This window comes from Chelon labrosus (genome assembly GCF_963514085.1).
Source record: "Chelon labrosus genome assembly, chromosome: 18".
Classification (NCBI taxonomy): Eukaryota; Metazoa; Chordata; class Actinopteri; order Mugiliformes; family Mugilidae; genus Chelon; species Chelon labrosus.
This window is the reverse complement of record NC_140351.1, coordinates 3276164-3298587: the sequence shown is the minus strand read 5'-3', so window position 1 is coordinate 3298587 and position 22424 is coordinate 3276164. Positions and strand designations below refer to the sequence as shown.

The 22424-nt window shown below is 43.2% G+C and overlaps 1 protein-coding gene across 5 annotated transcripts in view; it reads left to right on the top strand.

Moving 5' to 3' along the window:
• LOC311503481 (uncharacterized protein) overlaps positions 1-22424 on the top strand; it is a 119763-nt gene that overhangs the window by 50040 nt on the left and 47299 nt on the right. For 4 of the 5 annotated variants that reach the window (XM_084566212.1, XM_084566214.1, XM_084566210.1 and 1 more), the window contains 2 exons: positions 12969-13082; positions 17739-17930. In XM_084566212.1, coding sequence (XP_084422338.1) covers positions 12969-13082; positions 17739-17930 — 306 coding nt within the window. The remainder of the gene's footprint in view (positions 1-12968; positions 13083-17738; positions 17931-22424) is intronic. The other variant, XM_084566213.1, reaches the window with a different exon arrangement.

Here is a 22424-nt window from a genome sequence, read left to right as displayed (position 1 = left end):
AAATGTCAATGTAAAGAGAACTTGAGTTTATTAATTTATTGATGCTTTTGAGTTACTTTGATGTGGTCATTCTGATACGTCATCTTGTCATGTTGTAATGTTGAGTGTTGTCGCATACGGAAAACATTGCTAACGAGTCATGATGAGTGATGGAATGATTAAATTTAGTAATATAAAATAGGTTAAGAAGATCAGGCAATAAGACACCTCAAGACAAAGGAGAAGGCGTTCTCTTCTCTTTCCGCGCGAAGATTCTGGAAACCCGATCCAAAACACGCCCTGAATAATTAACTCATAAAACCAGAGAGACGCTCCCATTTCTCCGCACTTTAGGACTTTTATACTTTCGCTCTTTCCGCCGCTCTTTCTCCAGACTTTTGCACTTTCCACTTTACGTACACGTTTATCCTTAGTAACTTTAAGAACAACTTGAATATTGACAATACGGTCCTTTTCAAGCTCTGTTTGTTTCTCGTCGGATGTTTTTCCCGACGTACGATTTTTATAGTGACTTAAATATTTTTCTAGTTTTATTCATTTTTATACTCTACGAACCGAAGTACTAACCAACATCGTTTATAAATTAGCCAGCGTAGTCAGCTGGGATATCAGAGAAAGACCCAATCTCTTCGACGGATCAAGAAACCAAGAAGCTGTTGCCATAGCAACGACATCAAGAAGACGTGACGATCCGACTTCTTTCTTCAAACACAAAGACATTGCCAAGTGTCATCTGCCTTTGACTGAACACCTACAGCGCTCTCAAGCAAAGCTGGGTGTTGGAGTTGCAGACCAAGCAACAAGTCCTGTCTACCGGTCCCAGAGAGACCTGCATCAGCTGTGCCGTTTCGTCACTGACCACCTCGTCACACCGACGCTCCTCCATCATCTCGTCACACCGACGCTCCGCCATCACCGACGCCGAGAAGACTCTACGGAAAAGTAGGCTTAATCGTTCCTACCGCTTAAGACAAAGAGTTGGTGTCACTACTTTGAAACTCCCTACTAACATCTTTTAGAGAAGATTGATTAGAGTAGATATCAAATCTATTCCTTTAGTTTAGGACTTAAACACCTCCATCTCTCACCATCGCTCCAGAAATTATTTCATACCTTATTATATTCGTTCATTTGATTACACTCCTATATTCTATTAGTCCCTCATTTATTCATAGTTGTCACTTCATTAAATAAATATTTGTTCACACTTAAGAAGTTGTTTGTGATGTTGTTTTACGGCAGAGAATGACTGGTACAAATTGTAGTAAAGGATTCACTCCTTCAGATATGCAAATTATTGAACTGAGACTGATAAATTGATTTAAACCGTGTTCTTCCTACGATAACAGGAGGTGGTGCCCTAACGAGACATTTAAAGGTGTAGAGTATCCTACATATTAATGGTGCATCCGCGTGAGGCTACGTATACCTGATTTCTCTGCAGTAATTTCATATTACAGACAAAACTCAACTGTGATAATTAAGAGTTAATGCCGTTCTTGTGTCCGCTGAGCGATCCAACATCGCTGCTTGTTTTCTGTGCTTCGGTTGTGTATGAGCTTTCTTTATTGAGTCACTACCTTACGTTAAACGTGTAAAAGAAACCTTGCAAGGATAAAATTGAGCAATATTTAATGAAACAACGTCGCCGTACGTTATGTCTGAGTCGAGTCGCTGCGAGTTTCCAGGACTCTGAACTGTTTGCATGCTAGAGTGTTGTAAGCACGCTCTCTTTAAAAGGCCTGTTGGTGGGTTATCAGTTGTTGCGAAGTTCCAAAACTGATTAACGTCGCCCTGAATATTAGTCCACTTTGCTGCGAGGTTCCAGAAAGTTTGACATATTCAGACCCTCTTGTGTTTTCTGGTTAGATTAGCTACCTAACCCAAAACAGCTGTGTTAAAGACAGTGAAAGAGGCTGTATTTTCCCCTCTTAAGTGATGACACGGGTTGTTGCTGTGGTAACGAAATTCTTACCACACGCGTATTTGTGAAAAGAGGAGTAGATAACTCCTAAGTTGTGCTCGTAAACGAGCTGAATTAACCTTGTGCTTGTTGTCTGTCCAGGTGAGCTGGAAAACTTTTTGTTGTGTTGAAACTTTAAAGGAGGCCGCTGTGCCCTGGAGTTTCTCTTGTGTGAAAAGTGGATTTCTCGCTGCTGAGAAATTAACCCTGTCCTGCCCAAACTGACACTGACTCAGATTCTGTTTGAACAGGGCGGTCTTTCAGTGGGCGGAGCTAAAAACGCCCCCTCGTGACGCATAAGACGTAACTTCCCTACATTTGTAGACGTAACTTCCCTACATCTGTAGAGTAAAATAAACGACACCGCCTCTGGTGGTTGATTTGACTAATTGCATTTGACTTGCAAACATGGAAGGTCTGAGCTTGTATAGACAGAGCCTAAATTAACTTACTCCATCACTAAAAACTAGTGGTTTTGTTAAAAAAAAAAAAAAACTAAAACTTATACCTAAACTCCCTTGAGATATACTATTAATCCAATTTACTAAACTAAGTTTGTTTGATTACATGTTTGAAGATATGTAAAGTATCAATATTATTTGGAAATTGTTAACAAAACACATTATATGCTTCTGTGTTTACAGATTCTCATAAAGGCTAAAGCCACTGTGTGTCAACATACACACAGGCTATTGAAATTTAATTTGAAATTAAATCAAGATTTAATTACTTAATCTATTCTATCATAAAGAAAAAAAACTTATTAATCAAAAAGTAAACTTTTCTAATTTTCTTAAAATTTGTCATTTGAGTCCTTTTTAATTTTCCATGTTCCTCAACCTAGTACCACATTAGGTTAGCATAGCATAATTAAATTACCACAACTGAAAATGGAGGACCCAACCGGATCCTTTCCCTCCAGTTTAGGAAATCCCTCCGAGAGCCTAGATTCAGCATTGATCGATCTGACTAGCAAATTGATGCCTGGATATGTAAATCAGATCCAGGAAACAAATCCCTCTGATCTAGAAGAAATAATGTCTGTGCTCGTGTGCCAAGCTTTAACTGAAAAACTTAAAGATAAAGAGCTAACTAAAATGTTAGGAAGCATGGCTATTGTCATGGCAGCGCAACTCAAACAGTCAGCTAAGTTGTTGGAGCAAAGCCAAACTAAAATAAGGGCCCAGCAACAAGATAATAAAGCCCTCAAAAGACAACTTGATGAGACTAAACAGTCTTTAACTGCGGCAAAGGAATGCAAAGATGACTTAGAATTTCAATGTAACACCAAAAGGGGGGTAGATAATAAATCGTCGGACGACGAAGGCACAGAGTTTGAAAGTAGGAATACTAGACTCAAACAAATCCTCCAACACCGCGAGCAGGAGCTAGCGGAAACAAAAGATCAGCTTCAAGAGTTGAGCAAACTTCTCATCCATTCTGACAATTGTTTTAAAGACGCACTAAATGAAATAAAAGACCTGAAGATTAAACTCAAAGTTCACGACCGAGCTAGAGAATTTGAGAAAAATCGCTTCCTCCACTTGAAGCAAGAACTACAAGAGGTCCGGGATAATGCTGGAGAATCCCGACGACAACAAGCAAGGACAGAGACAGAGCTGGAAGAGGTTAAAAGAGAGCTAGAATACTCTCTTGAGTTAGGCCTACACCAGAAAGAAGCTTTGGGTGCAACGTCCCATGAAAAAAGAAGAGGAGCAACACACCACAGGGACACTCAGACAGACCATCCCTCTCCTCATCCTCCGCCGCCCCCAGCTCTCAACCTTCACACTCGGGTTGGCGCAGCTATACCTGACCGGTTTAGGGAGACCTTGTCCCCTAAACCTCACTCATCTTCGGACACTTATCATTCACAAGGTCCTTCCGACAGAGACCTGGATAAGATCGCCCGCAACATAACCCGCTTCGAGCCCAAAGCTGGTGACACTCATGACACTGACCCTTACCTAAAGGACATAGAGTTCTACTTGAGGAAATTCCCAAATGCTACAACTGATGACAGGATCTACCTAATCAAGGTAACCTCAAATCATCGAGTTAGCAGGTTCATCGAGCGACAACCTCCCCATGTCAAGGAGAAATATGAAAGCCTCTGCGAGCTATTGAAGGAGGAATTCTCTGGCTACACGCCACAGACAGGTCTAGCAGCTGCTTTAGCTGTCAAACAAGGAAGACAAGAATCTCCCCAAGAATACTATCAGCGGCTCCACGAAGCCTATTTTGGTTCCAGAAACGATATACAGATGGAAGAAGAAATGCACTTCAAATCTCTGTTCGTGCAAAACCTCCATCCCTCAACTAGCCATCACCTCGGAGTCATGGCATGTCCAAAAACCCTCACTAGTCTCCAACTGCGTGAACTAGCCATGAAAGGGTTTGCAAAACAAAAAGAAACCATGGGGAAACCATCAGAACCCCACATCCTGAGTATCAACACCAGATCAATTCCCTTGGAGTTAGAAGGAGCTCCGAGGAGAGCACCTTTGCAGCCCACCACGTATCCTGCTGAACTATGTCAACCTGTCACCAGGCCATATCCTTCCTTTCAACAAAAGAAGCAAGGCCGCTGGCATTCACAGTCCACCTGGTCTGACAGAGGTCAGAACCAACCACACTTTGAGAGAAATTGGAAGCCTCCTGATTTCCGCCGAGACAGGCCCCCACGTAACCAGTGGAAGGACCGCCAACCTCGTGCTAATAGAGGACATGATCCACGTGAATTTCGAAACACTCCCTTTAGGGACCAGGAACATCATGATCACAGCTCCTCTGATGAGGAAGCAACAGATCAGAACAGGCGAACTAGCCAACGAAAGAGAAACAGCACTGACGGTAAGTATAATCAATCAGGTCTGACCAAGAAAGATCTTGAAACCATCAGGCAAATGATTGAAAATATATTCAAGAAAGAAAAGAAAGTCGACGTCTTTTCTGTAGCTTCAGCAAATCCAAAACCTTCTCCTCAGAAGAATCCAGACGACCAACCAAATGTCGTTGTGGAAGAAGTTTACTTGGGCCCCGAAGAAACTGAGCAGGTGCTGCCTCAGACTCAGGCCCCAACACTCTCAACCACTGCGCGTGAACAATCAGACGCAGGGAGAAAGAAAACAACCCCTCCTAGTGCAGTTCTGGTAGTCCAGTCGGACTCAAAAGAAGAACCATTCAAAGAGGACTCTTTGATCACTCAAGGTGAGCCACCTTTCCAACAGTTCTTGTGCCACCTCACCGAAAAAGGAATCGCTCGAAAATTCTACTTGCCTACGACACTTGAAAACGAGCTTGAACATGAAGCACTCCTTGACACTGGTGCAGATATCACTTTGATGTCATCAGCGCTTTTCGACAAGTTGCAAATGGTAACAAACCAATCCAAGAAGAACTTGAAATTGCAGAGCTGCCTTCTTGATACTCAACCATATTCTTCCACAAGCACCGTCTTGAAGGCCATGGCAGTGATTAACTTCACTATTGGACCAATGAGCCTTGTCCACCCCGTGTATGTGTCTCCCCTTGACACCATTCCTCTTCTAATCGGTAAAGACCTCCTTAACCGATTTGAGCCATTGATTGACTTCAAGCGTTTGAAGATCTGGGCACAGGTCCGTCGACCTCTGCCTATTTCTCTTTCCCATGCCACTGCAGCTCAGTGCTACACCCTTGAGACAAGGACCTTGACAAGTGACAACCTACCTGACAAAATACAACCAACCAAGGTTGATGAAGTGTCAGAAGAAACGAACAACATCCAGCCACCACCCTTGTGGCCCAAAGAAGAACTTCTGTCTCAGAGAGACACTTTCTTGTGCACGTTGACCAGTTCTCTTGAAGCACACAACTACAACCCTCAGGTAGTAAAAGGCATCAAACTTGAAGATGCTGATGTCAACGATGTGATCTTGACCCCCTGGACTGATAAATCAGCCATCAGCCGAGAGCTGTATGAGTCCTTGTCACTGACAAATCCAAATCTTCCGTTTGTGAAGAAATCTTTCTGCTTCCCTTTAGATCCCACACCTCAGGCAATAGCGACCGCCGACGGGATCTGCACCTTAAAGGTGGTATGGAACCACAGGGAGCTGAATCATCTTTTTCTGGTCATTCCTGACCTACCACACTCTGTCCACATTGGCAGTGATGTACTTGTCAGGCTTACTGCTCAAGTGGACACGATCAAACACATTCCATGGTCTCAGACAGGAGTACGAGGTGAAACCACCCTTCCTGACCATGATGACATGAAGACAGTAAAAACAACTCATGAAGCGAGCCAAGTGGCCAACGAACGCCACCCGCACATACCTGCTGGAATGAAGGACGTGTCTATACACTTCAACAGAAGACCGTTCAAAAACGAAGAGCTCAATGACCTGCCAGATACTTTGGCCAAAACAGGTGCCCTTGAAGGGACACCCTGGATACTTGACACTGGATGTTTTACCCACCGTCCCACCCCAGTTGTCTGTGCTCCTCGAATCGCCAAGGGCCTTCTTGTCCATGTCTCCGACGCACTCACTTCTCCTGAGTTCGTGGTGCCTCAGAGCCACAGGGGGGTGATGCTAATACATGCCCATGACTCTCCATGCGCAGGCCACAGAGGAGTCAAAGCAACATACACAGCACTCCAACAAATAGCCTACTGGCCACATATGCAGAAAGATGTAGCAGACTACATCAAAGGCTGCTTGATCTGTTGCCAATTCCAACCATCAAATCCACTTCATAGAGCTCCTTTGCAGCGAAAAGGCATTGCCTTCCCCTGGTCAGACCTCCAGATTGACTGGGTTGGACCTCTTGCCAAATCAACCAGAGGTAATAAATACTTCCTCACCGTCACGTGCGCATTCACCAAATGGGTGGAAGGCTTGCCAGCCCCAAACGACACTGCCCAGACCACCGCCTGCCTACTGATGAATCACATCTTCTCACGATTCGGTCTGCCTAGTCGTGTCAACTCCGATCGAGGGACACACTTCACTGCTGATGTCATGCAGCAACTGTGGCAGCTGCTGGGTGTAAAAGCCAGCTTCCATATCAGCTACCACCCTCAGGCTTCAGGTCAAGTAGAACGAGCCAACCGAACGGTGGTCAGCATATTGAGGAAGTACGTGGCGTCCAACCAAAGAGACTGGGATATTAAGTTACCCTTAGTCCTAATGGCCATCAGAGCAACCCCACACAAAGCGACAGGGTTCTCACCTTTCGAAATGATGACTGGCAGACAGATGACTCTGCCACTACACCTGCTCTACCAACCGGGCGAAGCCAGCATTGCAACGGCATATACAACACACCAGTATGTGACCGACCTAAACGCTCACCTCAAAGCCACCTTCGCTTTTGCTCAGAAAAACGTGGAAAAGAGCGCAGAAGGACACAAGGCCTATTACGACCAAAAAGCGTCCCACGATGAACTCCAAGTGGGGGACAAAGTATGGTATTACATCTTTGCCCAACCCACTGGAAAGCCCCACCAGAGCGCTGGGAAACTCGCTCGCAAGTTCCTTCCCCATTGGGAAGGCCCTTACGTAATCACAGACCAAGTCTCTTCCGCCGTGTACCAAAACAAGGTTAGCAAAGGTCAAAAAGAGCCAACCTTCAAATGGGTTAATCGCAACCAAATTAAACCACACAAAAACCCCATGGGACTTGTTGGGGACTCCAACGTCCTAATTAGGTCATAAACGATAGAAACCTTTAAACACCCAAGGGTGCCAAATCAATAGTGGAAAAACAAATAAGATTGCTGTTAACGTAAACTACTAAAATTAATTGTAAGATAGGTGTCCTATCCTAATCCACCAAACTCGATTTACTTTCCAAGTTAAAATCGACATAATCAATTAGCTACAAGTGGGGGTCAAACACCTCACACAACACAGTTCCCTTTTGGGCTCAACTCTATACATTTAACAGAACCCTATCCATGTGTGTTCTTTTCATAAAGATAATTTGGCTGATCGCCAATTATCGACTGCACACCCAAAATTTTATTTGTTAAGATGAATTCTCGCAAGGTATGTAGGAAAAACTTTCCTACCACCACTGATCTGACCAGCTGGGCTGGTAAGAAATGGAACAAGTAAGTTATAGAACATGCTAAAGCAGACACGCTCTCATGTCGCTGCGGTTGCAGAAGTTCACTGTCACACCATCAAAACTGAATGGGTATGTTGAGAGACCTAAATGGTTCATTGGAATTATGTCCGATTGCAGACATAAGGGCACAAACGTACAGACAACGAAATGAGTTGCAAACTGTAATACAATCATTGAATCATTTAATGCTCATAGTGAAACCTTGAGCAAGACTATCCGTGCGATAGTCTCTATTTTCTCAATTGTGTCTGTTGACTATCCTCATACACAACTGGTTAGCATGCTAATGACAGATATGTTGCGAGAGATCCTCAATGGACAGCCTAGCCATTAGTAAGATTTCCCCATATCTTATTCCTAGATCCCTAGAGTAAAACATATTATTCCCTGATATCCTAGAGCTAGCATCCTAGATAACCAAGTGATTCAGAAATTCAGTTAGGACTAGATAGTGACCCTGTACTAGATCCCTTTCCACTGATATTTTCCAAAAAAAAAATTAAAATAAAAATAAAATAAAAACACCAACTCTGGTCTTAAAGGTGGTTATCAAGTCAACGTCCCTTCGATGACAACAGGTCCCATCTTGTCGACCCGAAAGATCCCTGGACAGCGATCATTCGAATCGAGTGGGGGATATGTAGGAACCTGTGGTCCTCTTAATTCTCCCCCTCTCTGGAATTTAAATTTACGGAGTTGTTTTGCAGAAGAACCCTCCTAACAGATCAACCTTTTTCACCTCAGCCATAAAGGTGCCATGTCCGAACGTGGTACAGGCCCGCGCTATCGGACCTCCCTGATGCTCTGGACGTCATCTGAGCCACAAGGGGACAGATTTACAGTTCTCTGGAATTTCACACCCTCTTTCTTCTTCTAATCTTCCTCTTTTCACTTGAGGAGACATCAATACGATCCCAGGAATTAAAGGGGGATCTTAATGAAAGACTCACCTTTTTGGATTCGAAGGACAAAGTCTAGAAGCCTTAATGTGATGTTCAATTATGTTTTAAACTTGTGATGTACTAATTTTCTTTTTCAGAGACGAATGCAAACATACCATTTTAACAGGTTTTGCCCCCCCTCTCTTGGAATGACCAAGAGAGTGAAACACTGATAAGCCGGTCGTAAATAACTTTCTTTCCCCAGAACCAGACTCTGATCTGCATTTTCCTCTGAAAAGCACCTAAGTTTGATAATATGACTATCGAAAATGTAATAACTTGGTAAGTTATATATTATTGTTCAGGAAGTGCTTACGATCACAATGAGACGATTTTGATCCTTGTACGATAATGCTAGCCCAAATTCACATAATTTGTCACAGTAAGGATGGATCAACATTGCCATCAAGTGGCTATCTTTAAAAGTATTATCTCTCTTTTAACCAATTGTTGAAGTTAAAGAATGTTGAAACTTAGGTATGTTCTTATACTAATAGTAGCTATTAGTTGAAATCATAACTGTTGAAATTGTTATTTTAGAAACCCCGACCTTTTATTAGCAAAATGTCAATGTAAAGAGAACTTGAGTTTATTAATTTATTGATGCTTTTGAGTTACTTTGATGTGGTCATTCTGATACGTCATCTTGTCATGTTGTAATGTTGAGTGTTGTCGCATACGGAAAACATTGCTAACGAGTCATGATGAGTGATGGAATGATTAAATTTAGTAATATAAAATAGGTTAAGAAGATCAGGCAATAAGACACCTCAAGACAAAGGAGAAGGCGTTCTCTTCTCTTTCCGCGCGAAGATTCTGGAAACCCGATCCAAAACACGCCCTGAATAATTAACTCATAAAACCAGAGAGACGCTCCCATTTCTCCGCACTTTAGGACTTTTATACTTTCGCTCTTTCCGCCGCTCTTTCTCCAGACTTTTGCACTTTCCACTTTACGTACACGTTTATCCTTAGTAACTTTAAGAACAACTTGAATATTGACAATACGGTCCTTTTCAAGCTCTGTTTGTTTCTCGTCGGATGTTTTTCCCGACGTACGATTTTTATAGTGACTTAAATATTTTTCTAGTTTTATTCATTTTTATACTCTACGAACCGAAGTACTAACCAACATCGTTTATAAATTAGCCAGCGTAGTCAGCTGGGATATCAGAGAAAGACCCAATCTCTTCGACGGATCAAGAAACCAAGAAGCTGTTGCCATAGCAACGACATCAAGAAGACGTGACGATCCGACTTCTTTCTTCAAACACAAAGACATTGCCAAGTGTCATCTGCCTTTGACTGAACACCTACAGCGCTCTCAAGCAAAGCTGGGTGTTGGAGTTGCAGACCAAGCAACAAGTCCTGTCTACCGGTCCCAGAGAGACCTGCATCAGCTGTGCCGTTTCGTCACTGACCACCTCGTCACACCGACGCTCCTCCATCATCTCGTCACACCGACGCTCCGCCATCACCGACGCCGAGAAGACTCTACGGAAAAGTAGGCTTAATCGTTCCTACCGCTTAAGACAAAGAGTTGGTGTCACTACTTTGAAACTCCCTACTAACATCTTTTAGAGAAGATTGATTAGAGTAGATATCAAATCTATTCCTTTAGTTTAGGACTTAAACACCTCCATCTCTCACCATCGCTCCAGAAATTATTTCATACCTTATTATATTCGTTCATTTGATTACACTCCTATATTCTATTAGTCCCTCATTTATTCATAGTTGTCACTTCATTAAATAAATATTTGTTCACACTTAAGAAGTTGTTTGTGATGTTGTTTTACGGCAGAGAATGACTGGTACAAATTGTAGTAAAGGATTCACTCCTTCAGATATGCAAATTATTGAACTGAGACTGATAAATTGATTTAAACCGTGTTCTTCCTACGATAACAGGAGGTGGTGCCCTAACGAGACATTTAAAGGTGTAGAGTATCCTACATAGGAATATTAATAAAATGACATGAGTAGTCAGAGGGCTGCAGACGGAGTTGGTCTTCTTTCCTGATGCCTCCTAGCCTGATGCATTATGAGGTGTTTTTCAACCGATAAAGAGAAAAAAATAAATACCCCTGCATGCAATTTAATAGCCATTTTCTTGTAAATAATTCAACTCCACAGTGCTCAGATTGATTTGCTCTGCAGATCTTTGCTGGAGCATCATCAGTTCCCACCTGAGAGACTCCAGATCAACTTTCTGCTGCAAAATAATACCAGCAACCAGGAAGCTTTTCTTAAATTAAAAAAAAATCCCCCAATTTTCTTTAAAATCTCCAACTCTTGGCTGGTAGAAATATGTACGTACATATTAATCTGCAGGTGGCAAATTTATGAACTGTGCTGGAGTTGGCTGGAGGCACAGACTTGTCACAGGGATGCGGGAAAATACAGAAAATCTGCTAGCAGGGCGGCTAATTTTGCCCAAGAGACGTCTTCTTCAAGTGATGGACGCCTTCCGTGTATTTGTGTTACCTCTGCAAACATAATCCGTTGTCCACATCCTTAAATAAGGAAAAGAAAGTAAAGCCTAAACATGTATTAGAGGGTTTTACACCAGTGGCCCCTGACTTCCCTTTCTGAGCCGCTGATTTCAGCACCTTGGACAGCGGCGCAGCGCGGCGGAAGAAACCTCCGCTTGTTTTCTGGCGATATTTCTTTTGCTTCACTGATTCAACAAACATCAGAGCACTGTCATGAATGTGCACTTGTTCTGGTCGCCGCAGCCATGTCTGGAAGTCTGCTGTGACCTCTTTTGCTATTTCACCCCCCCAAAAAAAAAAAATTTGTGTTTACGACGTAGAGAGGGCGGATAGATGGACGGAATCGAGACTGCGAGCACAAGCTCTGCCGCACCAGTGTTCTCGAATCAATCGGTGACCCTGCCGACGGAGAGTTTTCTTTTTTTTTTTTTTCCTGCGTCCTGTTGAGAAAGACAATGCCAGCGCGGCCCCTGTGTGCGTCTCATACATGAAAGCGTTTTTGACTGTGGGTGGCGTCCTGTCTGTTCGCCTCACCGTCACCCTCTGTGGACGCTGCTGGGAGAGGGTCGCCATCGGTGCCTCCTTGTCTCCTCTGCTCCTCCCCTCGCTCCGTTACTCCTCTCCCTCACTTCCTTCCTGTTCACTCAGTATCCATGCTTTCCCTCTATTTATCACAGTCGATTCTTTGATTATTATCTTTTAGTCTGCTGAAACTCCCGGCCCGTCCCACCTGTCTCTCCTTCCTCATCTTAGCTTCACCCTCTCCTCCAGGTTTGTCTCTTACACCCACACCTGCTACCTTAAAATTGGGACACAGGCCTCTTCTGATCAGTCATGACCTCTTGGATGAGAGCGGTAGGGTGACTACAGGAGCGTAGAGGGAGGGAGTGGGCTGTGGGGAGTCGGGGAGCGCGAGGGGAGGCGCTAGCTGGCGGGACCTGGGACCTGAACCAGACAGACAGTGAAACGTCACCACACCAAACCCAGACTCCCCGACTGTGAACACATTCTTGCGTGTGTGTGTTTGTGGCTCTCTGCGTGTCTCTTTGTGTGGCGATTGTGTGTGTCCGTGTGTGTGTGTGTGTGTGTGTGACTGGGGGTTCACAGTGTTTGTAGCTCAGAGCCAGCCGAGCTGCACTGGAGACAGACAGAGACAGAGGCAGTGAGCAGCACTTAGCAAACGTCACTGAATGTTGAGTTGTGTGTTTCTGGAATATCCGCTTTTGGGGAGTAAAATTTGGCAGGTGAGAGTTTGCGTCCACGTGCGTGTGTTTGTGATTGTCTTCTCGCCAGTCGCCTGTGTGCGTAATTAGTTGTGTGTTTGTGCTCGGCGGAGTGTGATCTCCGCAGCCTCGTGTCGTTTAATCAAAGTTGTACGGTGACGCGTCATCAGCGAGCAGAGAAGGGGGGGAACTGATGTTTTCCTGACGATCCGTGTCGTCACCGCTGCAGGTTGCAAGCTGACCTCGGGGGGACAGATATCGGCGTCGCGCCCGGAGCCGCAGGGAGAGGTGCGCCCACACTCGCTTGACCAGCAGCAGGCCCTGGCTACAGACTTCTTATCAGGTACGAAGGTCGACAATAATTCTCCAAAGTCACTCTCCCATATAAAAAAATGTCAAAATACTGGTTTCATGCCAAAGCATCCTGACTGGTTCGACCTAAGTGTGTGCTGTTACGGAAAATACAAACGGGGAAAGTGATTTCGAACGATTTAAATATTACGTGGTCACTCATTATTGATTGTAGGTCCTGCATTGTGGAAACTGTTGCACTATAAACCTTTACATGCGTAGTTATATATATAATTCAAGACTAGATTAATAAAACGTTCTCTTACTTACACTGAAGTTCGGAACACATGGCCACACACTGATCAGCCATAACATTATGACTCATGTGACGTGAAGTGCACTGATTGTCTTGAGACATGTAAGGCAACAGTTTGTCCTCAAAGTTGACGTTAGAAGCAGGGACAAAACATTGACAAGTGGAAGGATTTGAGCAGCTTGGTTTGATGGGTAAGATGACTGAGGCAGAGCGTCTCCCAGACTGCAGCTCTTGTGGGGTGTCCCCGTTCTACAGTGGTCCAAGGAAGGAAAAGCAGAGAACCGGCAACAGGGTCATAGCTGGCAAAGGCTCAGTGAAACTGTTCAGGAATATATATATATATATATATATATATATATATATATATATATAATCTGTGGAAACTGTGGCACTGTAAACTTAATTTAAACCATAAATTTAAGACTAGATTAATAAAACATTCTCTTATTTACTCTGAAGTTTGGACCACATGGCCATACACTGATCAGCCATAACATTATGACTCGTGAAGTCAGTAGTATCTCGTTCTCATAGCACCTGACAGTGGGTGGGATATGTTAGACAACATTTTGTTCTCAAAGTTGATGCTGGAAGCGGGAAAAAACATCGACAAGTGGAGGAATTTGAGGCAGAGCATCTCCCAAACTCTACAGTGGGTCAGTATCTATCAAAAATGGTGGACAAACAAGTCCAATCCATGGAGACGTCCACCTGGCAACTTGCAGGACTTTCGTCTTGGTGCCAGATACCACAGCACGCCTTCTGAGGTCGGGAGGAGTCCATGCGCAGACGGGTCAGGGTCAGAGATGGTCATAATGTTATGGCTGATGGGTGTAATTTATACTTGAATCGCTTGACTCTCTATGACTGCAATTAAAATAAGTTATTTGAGGAAAAAAGCATGCAACGAAGCTATCTTGCAGCAACCGATTGCGTTGCTGCAATGGAAACGTCTGGCGTTGCACACCTGCAGAGATGACGTAGAAATAAAAGACCTGAACTTAAACTGGAACTAAACATGGTTCTTATTTCCATGCAAAACAATAACTAAAGGACTTCTTACATGTAAATCATTTTGGCCAAGCATGCTGACTCAGGTACAAAGAAAGAAGCTAACCATAGACAGCAAAGATAAAGACTGGAGCCTGTATCTATTCAGGCTTTAGCTTTGTTAAACTACCAAGTACATAAACTGGTAATGTGTAGCACTAATGTGGCAGATCAAACTGTATATTAGATTATAAGTACTACACAGTGCATTTACGACTCATTCTCTTAGTACTGTACTCTGCTCAGAGCCACACAGCGCCATTAAAACATGAAGAGATTTAATTAGTATTGCTTTTAATGCCTCTCCTCTTCTTGTTTCCTCTCTTTCTTGTCTACCTCTGCATCGCCCACTCTAAATTGTTAATGCCCTCATGCCCTATACCACTGCCTGTCTCCTCTCCTTCCCTTTTCCCTTCACCACAACATTCATCTTTGTTTCTTTCTCATTTCTCGACCACCGCCACCTCTCATCTTCTTACCCCTCCCTTCTGCCAGCCTCCGTGGCGGCTTATTCAGGCCCTCTGGGCCCTCAGACCAGCCCTGCCCAAATGATGGATACTGGCCTGATGGGGGCTTTTCCAGGTACACTCCCGTATATTTATTCCTCAGGAAAAGCAGGAAAAGCGCATGTGCTGCACGGCACCTCAGACAGGTTTTGCTCTTGTGCTTCGGTGTTGTGGCTTACAGGGAACTGAACTGCGTTTTCATTCGTGTGTTTTCTCTTCTGTCACGAGTCAAAAAATTCTGCTCTGAAATAATCTAAATACTTGACAAGTGCAACAGTGTGATTATATCCCTGTGCTGAAACACCTGTTGCCTTTATTTTTTTATATGATGTAATACTGAATGAATAATAATGACATTAGCTGCTAATGTTCTGAGCCTCATTCAGCTCAGGTTCTGAGATGCAGTATTCCTACACTAGCTTAAAAAAAGGCTAGCTTTGTTTCTGGAGTGTGTTGAGCATGGCAGCAACAGATGCAGCTTTCGGAATTTAAAACAAGCGACACTGCAGGATGTGGACATTTGAGGTGCTCGGGGAAATTTGAGGGGTTTCCTCCTTGCAGGGGCGACCCGATCAGCATTTTTACATCTGATCACCGATGGTCAACAGCGTCAACATGGTCGGTCTGAAACTACTTCAAAAAGAATCCTTATTTTAACTCATTTATATGAACAGAGAGTGGTTCCACACATGCAACAGGCCTTATTCAAGATGTGCCAACTAATAATGTAATGTAATATCGTTAAATGTCCAAACCAATGACAACATTTGCAAACATCTACTTTATAACTGAGCAGAAATGATTTATAAACTAGAATATCTCTAAATAAATCTGATCTAATCGGGACCTCGTGGATCAGAAACATATCGGTTCAGGAAATCTGCAGCGTCACCCAGCTCTAGGTTGAGATGCTAGCCACCCGCAGTAAAACGTTTGCTGCCATGTTTCTTGATAAAATGACTTTATAAACTCGAGTCTACAGCTGCCTGCACAGGTTTGTCCCGTCATCATCTAATAGTCAGCCCAACAGGTCTACTACATGGATAATAAATGTCTGAAGAGTCACAAGTTTCAGCTTCGTGAAGGAGAAGCAGCTCAGCTATGCTAGCGACAGCATCTTCAGTTATTAAAACTAATCTGCTTGGTCACAGTTGCTCAGTTACACATAAAAAAACACTAATAAAAAGAAAAATGGGTGCAAGATAATGGGTTAAAAGTAATAAATAATAGTATGAGGATTTGCACATGTACAAATATACAAGAAATAGAAATAGAATTAAATAAATACATAGGTCAGATGCAAAAATATGTTTTCCATTTGTTGTGTAATTTCAGCTCTAGGTTTGGGAATGGAGTTTTGAGAAAAGGGACCGGAAATGTAAAAAAATTCAGTTATTTTAACAAACATTAAAACCGCTGCGAACCACCACAGCGAACACAAACGCTACTTCAGCATCCAAATCTCTCGGCTCATTAGACGCCTTTGCTTTGAAAGGGCTGTTGAAAAATTCACCCTGATGAATGACTTGTGGCGAGGCAGCGCTTGTTAGTTGCATGCGGAGCTGTAGCTGTCTGGCTCGGGGTCTGCTGGTGCTCTGCAGGCTGACGCACACACACACACACCAACACACACACACACAAACACACAAACACACTCACAGTGAGAGCTGTGAGGCTGAGTTATGCCTTTCACCATGCCAACCTCTGCAGGCCCGGCTCTCAATGTTGCCCTAATGAGACCTGTCGTCTCTGGGCCACCGTATTACTGCTCTGGGCTCCAACGCACACACACACACACATGGCGTTCCCTTGCAGACATGCACGTACAGTCGACACGTCCACATCCATGAATGCTAATAAAATAACTCTCAAGCCCAAATTCCAACACTTTAGAGTTCACGCCATGCTCTCATTTAGACACTTAGTTTTGAAAACAATCACATCGATTTATAGACACAAACTCATATTGTCACCAGGCTCTGCCATTTTCTGTCACATGTACTGTGTGTATGCACTCAGACAGTATCCTCAGGAGCTGTAATAGACCACAGATTGGATGTGGTGCTGCTTCTTCTTGCTGCTTCTCCTCACTGCTGCATCCCTTCATCCCCTTTTGCTTGGTTTGCTCATCATTTTCTTTCTCCTCTTCATTTTATCGACATATAGTGCAGCATGTGCATCTTATATGGCTCCTTCTTTTACCCTGGTTACCAGTCTGTTCCTGCAGGCTGCTGGGAATATTCAGTTAATTTCAATTTGCCCATGCAAATTGTCTCGAGGCGCTTTGCAGGACCTAGCCTGAAACCCCCAGGGCAAGAGCTAAGGCGAGGAAAAAGGCCTTGTTAACAAAAAGCAGCCTTGAGCAGAACCTTAAGCTCATTTGGGAGGAAACATCTGCTTGAGGCCAGATGGGTAGAGACGGAAAAAGAGTCAAGGGGAGGTTACAAGTACAAGATATAGCTGATGATGTTAGATGAGAATAGTAAATATAAACCACATCATAGGGTCATATCACTGTTATGGTAGTTCTATCACATTTGAATTAGCTACTTAAATATTAGAGGTATCATAAGCAGATTGGAGAATGATGCATTAAGGTAGGAGTGGATAGCACTGGGCAGGTTGAGACCAGGACCACAAATAAGTAGCATGCAGCTCCACAGGTCAGAGATACTCAATATGGTTGGTTCCATATGATCCGGGCTCATTGGACTCTCTTTCATTAAATTAAATGACCACCCTCCATTAAACAAATCAGACCAGCCGCAGAGAGAACCCCGCCCACCCCCACCCTCCTCCACCCCAGCATTGATCTGTATTCCCGTTTGCCTCTCAGGTTTCACCCAGCCCGGAGGGATAGGGGTGAATGTGGAGGTTGGAGGAGCTGCACCCGTCCAAGCTGAGAAGCCTCCAAGTATAGCCGATCCCCAGCATCCGGCGCCACCGACGGGCTCGGAGGTCCCAAAGGAGCACAACCCCATGCTGCCTGAACCCCAGACTCCTCGCAGCCCTAAGGACCTGTCAGCAGGTAGGATACGTGCACATGAATGCACAGCAATGCTTCGACTTTGGATTTGTAGTCACACCTGGAAGCTGCTTCTCTGAGCAGCCCCTTGAGTACCAGTTGTTTGTCTGGGGATTCAGATATCTTCATTTTTCTCCGTTCCAGTACTGAAGCTGAGTATGGTCAGATACACAGAGCGCTAACACAATATCAGACACATATGTGTGTGAACGAAGACCATTATTGAATGTTTAAAATAATGCCTTTATCTTTTGAATGCACCGATCCATTTAATTTCTTACAAATTAATCTTTTAATTTTTAATAGAGGCAAGCTCGTTAAAAGGATTATGTAGTTTTGCTTTTAAAACTAATTAGCATAAACTGGGGCTGTCAGTAGATTAAAATATTGAATCGCGATTAATCGTTTGATTTTCATAGTTAACTCGTATTTATCTGTTATAAATCGCACAGATCTGTTTTGAAATGTTGAAAATGGGATAGTTTTCACACTTGCTTTACGCAAATGTGTGTTACTATTATTGCAACAGTCCAAAATATTAACAAATGTGCTCCAGAACATTGTTGGACCGATGTCTCCGTTGCATTTTATCCAGCTGCTTGATCCGGCGGTAGCTCGGTTCGTATCGACAGTAAATGCAGATAACTTTGCTCTGGTGGGACTCCACCGATCAAATGAGCCGCTCCTTTATCCGTTTAGCTCATTCTCTTTCTGCTTACCTGCTTCTTCTTCAGTTCAAGATGATTCGCTGCGACCGCACTTGAGATTCTGCTTGCTTTCCACGGCGTCACCGCTTGTTTGATCACTTCCTCATTTACCAAACTACGATCGTATTAATAAAACATTCACATGAGCGCAGGGATAAGATATTTTGATTTTTGACAGCCCTGGCACGAAGGTTAACTTTTCCACTTTTTGATAAAACACATGTGGCATGGGAGGATGTAGCCTCCACAGCTGCTTTACACATACAAATTATTGGATCTTGCTTTTCAGCAGTCAACAGTCTTAATTCTCTCCATTTACTCTGAGAACTCAGGTATCAGAGAACATTGTTCCTTCAGCTCTTTAGTCCTTAAATCACAAAATGTTTGTTCAACCTGCATTTTCACAGCTTTAATAACTGCAAATGGATTTCCGTACACTGTATACAGTATGTACATGAGTGTACTGCATGCATTGTCTGAAATGTTCCACAGAGGGGTGCAGTATACAGGTCAGCAGTCTGCCTCTGCTTTTCTTTAGTCCCTGCCTCACACACACACACACCCCCGCTCTGATTTAGTCACGCAGCTCAAGGTCAGTGCACATCTTGACGCTGACATGTATAGGGTGCGCCGCCATGCCTTGGCTTCTAGTCATACACTGTGTGTACGTGTGTTTGTGTTAAGATCTGGAGAGAAGCCGTCTGTGTCTCTTAATGTCCAGTCTCTCTTCACCAGCCCCTCACCCACCGCAGCATACCCTGCCACCCCCTCCTATAGAGGTCTCCAGGTCAATGTACATGTTGTCCTAGAGGGCTTGTAGTTGTAGTCGTCACCAGGCTGTAGATGGTGTGAACTCCCAGAGAGATGCTGATGTGCATGAAGCATCACAGGAGTGCTACACAGCGCGTGCCCTCTTTTAAAATAAATGAGGAAAGATGTTTAGAAGTACGCCAAAGCATAAGGTTTATCTTCTAAGGAGGAGGACGTTATTACGTAAAACGCAGCAGGAGCTAAAGAAAATAATAAAATGGAACAAAACGAAATCTTAATAAGCTCATGCTTAGTTTTTAAGCGTTTTCTGATTACTCTGATTGCTTTACCTGTGGGGAAACGATTTTATCATGCCAATGCATTCTCAAAATAATAGTGGCACGTTGAATGCATGATGAAGTCTGGGTAGAGAGCCTTTATGTTCTTAACTCTACAAACTTCTGCACGTCTAATTCATCATGAGGAACAAGGATATTATATGTTTTGTGCAATTGCTGTTGAGCATTTAAGACTGAATAACAAGTCAAAACAAGATTGTTCACATTAAAAGCCTGCAATGTGCCTGGAAACTCAGGGATTGTGTTTATTGAGGATTTATTTATTTATTTTTCGATGCAACATGTGAGCTCTTCTCTTAATAATGATTCTGATACCTCATCTCAGGGCGTTACTTAATATGGACAAAACCTGTGTTTTCTCAAATCAGTAAAGTTTAAGGACTGAACTCAACCAAAACTCATAATGACATTGATCTAGAAATATAGTATGAATCCGCCTCTTCATGATGATATCTCTAAAAGACAGCTAGGGAGTTGGGGTTAGAACTGATCTGGTGTAAGGTTGGTGCATTCCTACTTTTAATGTGAAACATTTGCACAGGCCAGTAACTTGTCCGTCATCCAGGTGGCTAAATGTCCCAGTCATTATTTAAAAATGTACAATACTGTTTTCCCCAGCTGCTAAAAATGATAATTAAAGGGCTGCAGCTTGACTCACTCTGCAGTAGAAGGAGATGACTCATTTATTAAAACTAGTTAATAAATCATATCAATAAAGCAGTAGAAACTACTGTTGCTTGTTCACCCTGTGTGCCTGCAAAACTTCTGCCAGTGTGTCTGTGCGTGCAGCACTCAGTGACTCAACAATGCAGCAACCATCGACGCCCCCTTTTCCCTATCACAAGATGCAGAGTGCAGATCCTCGAAAAACCAAAAATATCCCCGATGCTTAAATGTACTGAGCTGATTTAATTACCAGCAACATGAATCCCTCGCCGACCTAAATTGAATTGCAGTTGTGGGCCACGTAGATGGGCTCGTATTCCAATAATTGAAAGCTGAAAAAAAAAAAGTTACAACCCAGTAAGTGACATCTGAGGAGATTCACCTACCCCATAGCAATGACACTCCTTGATGGCAGCATCCAAAATAAAAAACCAAAAGAAAAAACATGATGAACAGCACAAGGTGTTGACCTGGCCTCCAAATTCGCTAGATCCCAAACTGATCAAGTATCTGTGGGATGAGGAGCCAGACGCCACAGGACACCCTCAGAAGACCCATGTCCATTCTCTGATGCGTCACCACAAGGGAGACCTGCACAATATTAGGAAGGTGGTCATAATGTTATGCCTGATTGGTGAATATTGGTGCTCCATGTCACAGCTTTACAGTATTTGTTGTACCTTTGGATGTAAAGCATTTGGTCAAAGCCACACTTCTTGCATCCGTTTAATCATTAATAATTGTAATAAAATGGAAACTTCAACGTATCTACTGGAAATGCACACGCAGAGATATCGCTCTTCTGTGAATTTCCTAATGAGGCCGTGTGACACAACATTTAAGTCATCCCGCTCCATCGGTCTGACGTGTTCATCAGCCTCTCCCAATTACAGCACATCCAGTATAGAGAGCAGTGTTTGTTAATATGAAATATGCCCCCACCCCCTCGAGAGCCACCGTACTGTATGGGCCCTGACAGCTGCTCCACTTTAGATGTTCTTCTTTCCTCTATTTGTGAAAATCCAGAAACAAACTGGGCCAAAGCAAAAAGGACCAAGCCTGTCTCAGCGGGCGGCGTCCCTTCTACTCTCGTTACCGCTCATCTACCGCGCTTCTCTCCTCCCTCCTGTACCGTCTTCCTCGTAGAGTAGATCCAGACTGACCACAGCCATCTATCATAATTGCCCTTTAGAGTTAAACCTTTTTCTGCAGTGTCCCCAAACGGAAAGAGGCTGTTTTGGTAATTGACCTCCATTCTTTTGTTTTTGTGTGTCTTTCTTAGCGTCTCCATATGTGTATGTTTTGTTTAGTTTCAGATAGATACCAGAGTGGCTTTGTTTGTTTCTGTTTTATTGTGCAAAAGTATCAGTATTAGTTTCATTTAATATAAGGTATTTATAGAGTAAAGATTTCAGAGGTGCAGAAAAAAACATGCAGCAATGCCTCCTCATGCTTGTTGTGTTGACAAATTGGACCAAACTGACTAAAAACTAAAGGCATTTCTTGGATAATTAAATTTTGTAGTTACACAGTGTCATTTCATTCAGTTTTTATTTTATTTTTAAGTTAAATAAAAGGTTTTTCCTCTGCATAGTTCGCTCCTGTCAAATATCCCTGTTCCATTCCAATCCCAGAAGAACGAATCCTTTCCTCTTCTGTTCGCAATTCGAATTTTATTCAGAAGAAAGAAAATAGTAAAGAAAACAGAACTTTTATGTATAAAAACGGACCTTCTAGTGTTATTATTATGATTTTAGGTCCCGCTTATCCTCATTTGCTTTGTAATTTTACGTCCCAATCATGTGAGGAATAGTGAAATTGACTCCCATGCTTGGGGAATCCTACAGGAATCCCCCCCCTAAAAAAAAATGCTTTTATGTAACTGTAGCTTGAGTGTAAGTTCTTCATTTGTCTGAGTTAATGCTTGCTAGCATGTGTCGGTGTGGAATTACAGGTTGGTTTGGATTTTACCAAGGACTTTTATTTGGTTGAAAAGTTTAAATGAATTAAGAACT